At 39.9% G+C, this 8,352-nt stretch overlaps 1 protein-coding gene across 1 annotated transcript in view; it reads right to left on the bottom strand.

Annotated features, from left to right (window-relative positions):
- Positions 1 to 390: 390 nt before the first annotated feature.
- Positions 391 to 8,352, bottom strand: part of Armc1 (armadillo repeat containing 1) — a 40,550-nt gene continuing 32,588 nt past the window's right edge. Inside the window, exons 5-7 of the mRNA XM_032898614.1 lie at positions 3,230 to 3,346; positions 3,071 to 3,145; positions 391 to 2,470 (exon numbers count right to left, since the gene is read on the bottom strand). Of these exons, the coding sequence (XP_032754505.1) occupies positions 2,279 to 2,470; positions 3,071 to 3,145; positions 3,230 to 3,346 (384 nt within the window). The 3' untranslated portion in view covers positions 391 to 2,278. The remainder of the gene's footprint in view (positions 2,471 to 3,070; positions 3,146 to 3,229; positions 3,347 to 8,352) is intronic.

Raw genomic sequence — 8,352 nt, 5'->3', positions numbered from 1 at the left:
AAATCTTGAGTAACTGCTTGACTGTTTGAATATCCAGCATCACACACACACACACACACACACACACAAAGTAATTAAGAGTCAATCTTTATACTACAATATCCTGGGACTAGAGAAATAACTCAGTGGTTAGGAACATGCATTGTTCTTGCAGAGGACTGAACCCAACTTCCAGCAATCATATCAAACAGCTCAAAACTGCTTGTACCTACAGCTCTAGGAACCTAATACTCTTCTGATTCCCCCCAGGCATGTGCACACAGAGACATGGATGGATAGATGGATGGATGGATGGATGGATGGATGGATGGATGGATGGATGGATGGATGGATGGATGGACTGGCAGGCAGGCAAGCTGATACATAAAAATTTAAAAATACAATATCCACTTGATTTTCAATGTTATCTTTTATTATTTTACAATATATTTCAAAAACTGCCATTATAGTTGCCTTCGGTTCTCTGAGAGTCCTAGAAGAACACCTAGATAGACACAAATATCAGTCCGAAATTATCAACTGACCTGGACCATCACTACGTAAAGGGCTATAGTTTTTAAATAAATGTGTGACAATGCAAAATAAAATAAACACAGAGTAAACTTTGCTTTAATGGATATAGAAAGGAGGTGATTTGTTTTGTTTTCAACACATCTGGTTCTGGCAGCAAATAATAATATAGGTTAGCAATGTGCCCTGAAAATTTCTGCTTTCTGCTTGTACTTATCACTTGAATCTGAGGCCAGACATGGGGAAAATGCTCTAAATCCTTTAACACCCTCCTTCCAGAAAGCCACAAGGTTAATGAACATAATGGTCTCATGGCCCATAGTATGTACGATTATTTTTCCCCAGTAACACCGGATGGCTTCAATGATCTCTAAAAGAGAAACAACAAAGATGCAAGGGAACCTTCCAGGGTCCAACTTCACTTCACATTCTCCAAGCAGCGAAACAGCAGCTCCACCTGCTGAAGATGCATTTCAGTTTCTTCCTGTTAGTTTTAATGATGTTGCCTTTAAATAGATTTAGCTGACTTCTAAAAAGAAATATTAGTTGTCAAATATTTTAGACTCTTAAGAAAGCATTGCAAACGTGTAATTCAGTCTTAAAGAAAAAACACAAGTGTATATCTATATTTATATATCTTACCTTCGCTGAAGTCAGTTTTCTGGATAGATATGAAAAATAAGAATAAGTGAGCAGTGCTGGCTTTCTTTCTCTCTAAGCAATAGTGTGGATCCTGTGTTAGACAAACCGACTGAGGTACTTTCTTAATAACCAGGAAAGGCAATAAGCAGCAGCATCTCTGGGATGGGTATGTGCCAGGCAGTTTATGTCTGACGTCAGGCTGGCCGAGGTGGCACTGCGGCATTCTAGGCATCCAATTTAGTTTTCTTTTTCAAGTTTGTCAGTGGTTTAAACTATTACTTTTCTCTAGCAGGATACAGTGTCACCACAGAGTAAGGCCAAGAGACCATCTGCTGCTCAAATCATCAGTGGACTTAATTCTTAAAAGCCACTCTAACCTAAGTGAGAAGAAGTCAACAGAGCCTTGCTTGGCCACATTCAAATTCTCCCAAAAGCACTTCACAGTGCTTATGTCCATGTTTTACCTGGCCTACAGTAATATTAAAATTACAGCAAGTAAGACTGCACAGCTTTTTGTAGAGATTTTTTCCTTTTTAGGTATTTCTATGTTCAAATGAACATAATTCCATTTGCAAAATGTCATTACTAATGTCTTTTCTATAAAACATGGTTGGCAAAATAAAAAAGGCACAGAAGGGGGCTAAGTAGGTATGTTTTCAACTTCCAGAGAAGGGTACCAAAGCACATGTCTTATATTGTTCATAAAGAAAAGCTGAAAAAAAATATATTCGGTAATTCATGCACAACTTGAGAGCTATGCAAAACTTTTCAGAAATCTCCTGAGGCTTGAGGAGAAAATGTGTTTTTCTAATCACATGCTTCTGTAAAACAGAATATAAAGCTACACATACATTTGGTTTTAACAGTGGACCCATGTTTTTCAAAACAAAATATGAGGCAATTGAGCAAAGGAAAACAATACCAAAATACCTTCACAAACAAACTTCACCTGTAGCCTCTGTCTTGTGTGAAAAATGTTCAATAAGATGTAAAATGCAGCATACATAGTAATCTAGAAACTTTCCATGATAATTTATTGCAAATTGCACTTGACAGTTCACCAAAACAACGGAAAGCTGGCCCCCTGTTGGCTTGCACAGTCCTTAGCCCCAAACTGAAGCTGACGTCACCAGTAAAATGATCTGGATAAAAAGTTTGCAGCTGTGCTCAACCAGCTGGCTCCACCTTCAGGGTGTGATCCAACCCGGGACACCGCCTTGTCCTGTTCCTTTGTGGGACTCTCATCCTCAGGAAGATAGTCAGGGAGCTCTGTGTTCTCTTCCACTTCCACAGGGGCATCCTGAAAAGGGACCAGCATCTGACACAGAGAAGCCGGGAGAGCCATTACAAACCAATCTGACACATACATGCCCTAAGTCACATCCTCATTCTAAGCATCATCTTCATTCCCAACATGCTCAAGGGCTCTAAGTCTTCTAACACTTTCTTCTTCCACGCAGTCTGTCTAGGTTCTGGGATGTGAGTAACCATCACTGCAGAATGGGTTAACCAGGGGCAGGGGTACTTTGAACTCATCTGTGGGAAGCCAAAGGAGCTCATAGCTTACAGATGCCTTCCTCACAGAGTCAGTGCTGACAACATTTACTTGTTCAAAGTGGTGTACTTTTATTTTCTTAGATTGGCAAAACTAGTTCAAGTTAGAAAGAAAGGACTGAGAGAATGTAAGGAAAGGAATCCTTTACTGACATAGAACATGTGCATCACATCTCCACTGAGCTCAAAGTCTGCTTTATAAGAACACTCTGAACTTCAGAAAATATTTCTCTATACTACTAAGACAGTAACTATTAAGATAATCTATATATTTCATAACTATTCCTCTATGAATGTTATTTTCTAATCATAAAAGTAATCGAGAGCTCCAGCTTGACAGGACTAGGGTGAATACAAGCTTTACCTCTTCCCCACTTTCACTTTTTACAACTTGCTGCGCTTTCATCACCTTGGTCGATGCTATTGCTGACGCCAAAGCCTGGGCCGGGATAAAAGAAACAATTCTGAATGATGATCTGCTAATTTATAATTTCATGCATATTCAGTCATTGAAAATACTAACCTCTGCTTTCAAATCTGAACGGATCCGCACCACGCATCTTTGAACAGCCATTTGAAAAGTAAAGCTAATAACACCTTTAATTTTTAACAAAGCCTCTTCACATAGATTTCGCCGAGACTGAAAAAGTGAAAGCAAACAGTTATTAAAACAGGTAGAGAAAGGAAATCAACTTAAGCCACATGAATCATTGCCGAATCTATTCCTTTCAAAATACTAAAGAACAGAATTACACAAACCTCATGGCAAAGCCTACTAGACACATAGCTGTAAGGCGCAGCCTACTACACTAGCCTCACAACAGCGTGTTTCTATACTGGACATCACAGGAACTGAAGGTACAGGCTTGTCCACCTAAGCACATCTAACACAGCAACAGCAGCAGCATCTTACGGTGCAACAGAGATACATGTGCTCCACCGCTGGCAAAAGCATGAACCACTGCTATGTGTTATTTGGACTAGGTTTGGACTGGACTGGAGTCCAACCTATCGGTGATTCCTAGCATATTTTAAACTTCATTTTTTAGGTAGCCCTGGATGTCCTGAAACCAAGCTGGCCTCAGACTCACAGAGATCAGCCTCCCAAGTGCTGCGATTAAAGGTTTACCATCTCCACCTAGCCCAAACTTCAATATTAATATGTAGCTTTAATATTTTTATCCCAAAAAGTCACCCAATACTAATTTACATCATAGAAAGAACAAATAACAGAACAAAGTGCTCAAAAACAGAGAAGTAGAGGTTCCTCACGCTTAAGGGTGAGCAAACTGCAGTTCCTCAGCCATTTTTGTGCAGTTCTACTGAGACAGCCACATTCATTTACTAACATATCATCTGACTGTGACTTAATGATGACACAGTTGGCAAATACAACAAAGAGCATACGGTATGCCGGAAACACTCACTCCTTAGTCTTCTATTCTAGTTTTAAAATCTCTAGTTGGATTTGGTTTTCTCTTCTTGTGTGTGTGTGTGTGTGTGTGTGTGTGTGTGTGTGTGTGTGTGTGTGTGTGTGCGCGCGCGCACGCGCACGAAGGTTGAAGGGGTCAGTGATGGACCTGAAAGAACTGGGAAGTGACTGTGATTGGGGTGCATGATGTGAAATTCTCAACTGATCAATAAAAATATGTTGGAAAAAAATCTCTAGATTTACGTTAGAATTAAAAGCATTCGGTATTTAAGTCATTGTCCCCTATAAGTATTTCATCCTTCATTCATGGCAACATCAAGTATTATCAATATTCCCTTTTCAGTTTTTATTTTCCTGTTAGTATTAACAATATAACAAATGGTTGTTGCAGGACATTTGGTCACACTGTGAACCCTGAGACTGTATTGTTTACTGGAAAAATCTGTTTCTAGCTGTGGTGTGGCTCACCCTTAGCACACACCTTTAATCCCTCTGGCTGAAATAAAGATTTAACCTTTAATCTCACACAATGACAGTAAAGTTAGTTTGTAGAAGGAAGTACCCATGTTTGAAAGTTATGTCTAATTGAATGGCAAAGTGACCAATCAGAGAAAGATTTGACAGAATAGGATATGCCCAACTCTCATGAGAAAAGGGAGGAAAGGGAAACTACTTAAGAGAACAGTGCAGACAAATAGATAGATGACAGACAGACAGACAGGAAAAGGAGGCAGTTTTACCAGAAGAGTTTTGTAGAGGCAGGATGAAGAGAGAACAAGGTAGACAAAGGTGAAGACAGCACAAGCCAGAGAAGAGCAGAAGATTAGAAACCAGAAGATTAGAACACATTGCCAGAGTTAGTTTGAGGCCAAGCAAAGCAGTAGAGGCTGAGAGAGAGAAGCCAGATTGAATCAGTCGGTTAGGAGAGGAATTTGAGACAGAACAGCTGAGCTGATCCAGCAAGAGTACAGAAAGAAAGGGTGAGAATGTTCAGCAGTAAGTCTCAGAGGCTGAAAATACTCTAGGCCTAGGATTAGATTGTACAGAGGCTAGAAGCTCCGGACTAGAACTGACAGAGGCAGCAAGCCTCAAGACAACAATTAAAACGGGAGGGTAAGAGATACCTTTACACATGACCTTTACACTTTAAAGCAGGGAGCTAATTATCCCATTTCCCACTTCACCACATCTTATTCTATTTGTCTCTTATTATGCGCACTACTCAGTGCCTGTAATTAAGAAACTGCTTTTTGCTTTGACCTTCAGAAACGATGCTCATCACTTCAGCTATACTTCAGATTCTGGCAAGCACAGTCACAATTACTACATACTGGCCTATATTTGTGAGCAGTTAGGTTTGAGTGTGTGGGGTGTATGGGAGAGGAGGGTGGGAGGGATGTATGTATTTGCTTATGTGCCCACATGCATGCATAGAGGATACAACTCAGGTTCTCATGATTGTACACCAAATATGCATATGTGCTGAACTATCACCTTACTCCTTTTGGATTTTTGTGTTAGCTTTAAAAATAACTGTTAGTCATACTCACCATAATTAACAGGATATATTAGAGATATTTTATGTATGCTAATATATTTCATTTAATCAATTTTCATTTATTAGAAGATTTGTAGAATTTTCTAGAAATGTTCTGGGCTTTTGTAGCTCAGTTTCAATAAGTTATTAACACAAATGGTCTTGTCGCAGATAATAAGACTGTAGAAGTACCCCCTAACACACGCACACATTTATTTACTGAACCTTAAAACCCTAGGTTTAAACCTCTAAATAGAGAGGCTATGAATTGTCTCTATAAAAAACAATTAAGCACTTAAAAATACAGAAAATATTATTGAAAAAACAACGTATTGATGCTTAGATTATTGGAAAAGTAACATCTCTAAAAGAAGAAAAACTGAGGTGAGCAAGATGAAACTGATGCTAATCTTGGCTGTCAACCAGACAGAACTGAGAAATGAGCAGGAGATTAGGAGATCCCAGTTTGTTACCAGAGAAGCAGCTCAACAGTTAAATAAGAGCACTGCCTGCTCTTCCAAAATACAAAGGTTTAAGTTCCAGAATCCACATGGCAGCTCCAAACCATCTGTGATCACAACTCTAGAGGATGCAACACTCTATTGCAGCCTCCGTGCACTCAGTACACATGTACACAAGGCACTCACAGGAAGGCTTTTCTCTAGCATGCTGTCTGCTGTCTGTGAGGGCATCCCTTATGCTGCAGCCACAGTCAGAATAAAAATGGAAAGGATGAAAGCATCTGGCTCTCTGGTCTGAACCAGTACCCGGAGGAGACCTTTGGTGCTGGCTCAGCACCCACTCCCACAACACCCAGAAGAAGCCTGACTCCCAGGTGCTCTAACATGCCCAGGATCAGAGTTGCTTTGAAATAACCAGGATCAAAGATCCCAGAGAAAGCTCGAGTCCAAGGAGATTGGACACATTCAGGAACACTGGGTCTCTGACACAAAAAAGATCACAGTAGAGGCCACAGTATCTTTCCAAACACCCATAGTAACCAGGAACCAGGGAAACCCAAATCCCAGCAGCCAGAGGCACGTGTGCCTTGCAGCTTACACCTGTGCCTGGAGCAAACCCAGGGCTCTGGCTCCCTACCTAGTCCCACAGTACCCCGAGAAAGCTTGATTCCCAGAAGCTCTGATGAGGATCTCAGGACCACAGGGTCCCAGAATTCTACAATCACAGAGACTGCTGGACTCTGAGGAGTCCTGACACAACCAGGATCACAGGAGGGACAGGTACCAGTCAGATACAACAAAGGCAGGTAGCACTAGAGATTAACTAGATGGCGAGAGGCAAGTGCAAAAACATAAGCCACAGAAACCAAGGAAGGCTATTTGGCATCATCAGAACCCACTTCTCCCATTAGAGCAAATCCTGGATATCCCAACACAACAGAAAAGCAAGATTTGGATTTTAATTCACATCTCATCATGATAATAGAGGACTTTTAGAAGGACATAAATAACTATGTTCAAGAAATACAAGACAACACAGGTAAACAGGTAGAAGACCCTTAAAGAGGAAACACAAAAATCCCTTAAAGAATTACAGAAAAACACAACCTAACAGGTGAAGGAATTGAACAAAACCATCCAGGATCTAAAAATGGAAATAGAAACAATAAAGAAATCACAAAGAGAGATAAACCCTAGAGATAGAAAACCTAGGAAAGAGATCAGGAGTCATATTTTGCAAGCATCACCAACAGAATACAAGAGATAGAAGAGAGAATCTCAGGGGCAGAAAATACCATAGAAAACAATGACACAACAGTCAAAGAAAATGCAAATGCAAAAAGCTCCTAACCCCAAACATCTAGGAAATCCGGAACACAATGAGAAGACCAAGCCTAAGGGTAATAGGTATAGAAGAGAGAGAAGATTCAGAAGAGCCAGTAAATATCTTCAACAAAATTATAGAAGAAAACTTCCCTAACCTAAAGAAAGAGATGCCCATGAACATACAAAAAGCTGACAGAACTCCGAAAAGACTGAACTACAAAAGAAACTCCTTCTATCACATAATAATCAAAATACCAAATGCACAAAACAAAGAAAGACTATTAAAAGCAGTAAGAAAAAAAGATCAAGTGACATATAAAGGCAGACCTATCAGAATTACACCAGAATTCTTACCAGAGACTAAGAAAGCCAGAAGATCCTGGGCAGATGGCATACAGACCCTAAGAGAACACAAATGCCAGCCTAGGCTACTATATCCACAAAACTCTCAATTCACATGAATGGAGAAACCAAGATATTCCATGACAAAACCAAATTTACACAATATCTTTACACAAATCCAGCACTACAAAGAATAATATAAGGAAAACTCCAACATTAGGAGGGAAACTATACCCTAGAAAAAGCAAGAAAGTAATCTTCTTTCAACAAGTCCAAAGGAAGATAGGGACACAAACATAATTCCACCTCTAACAACAAAAATAACAGGAAGCAACAATCACTTTTCCTTAAGATCTCTTTAACCTCAATGGACTCAATTCCACAATAAAAAGACACTGACTGACTGACTGACTGGTTGACTGACTGACTGGATACATAAACATATGCACTTTGCTGCATACAGGAAATGCACCTCAGTAACAAAAACAGATACTACCTCAGGGAAAAAGGCTGGAAAAAAATTTTCCAAGCAAACTGGTCCCAAGAAA

The sequence above is a fragment of the Rattus rattus genome, chromosome 3, assembly GCF_011064425.1.
Source record: "Rattus rattus isolate New Zealand chromosome 3, Rrattus_CSIRO_v1, whole genome shotgun sequence".
NCBI lineage: Eukaryota > Metazoa > Chordata > Mammalia > Rodentia > Muridae > Rattus > Rattus rattus.
Note: the sequence above shows the minus strand (reverse complement) of the source record. Positions and strands in the feature narration are given on the sequence as shown.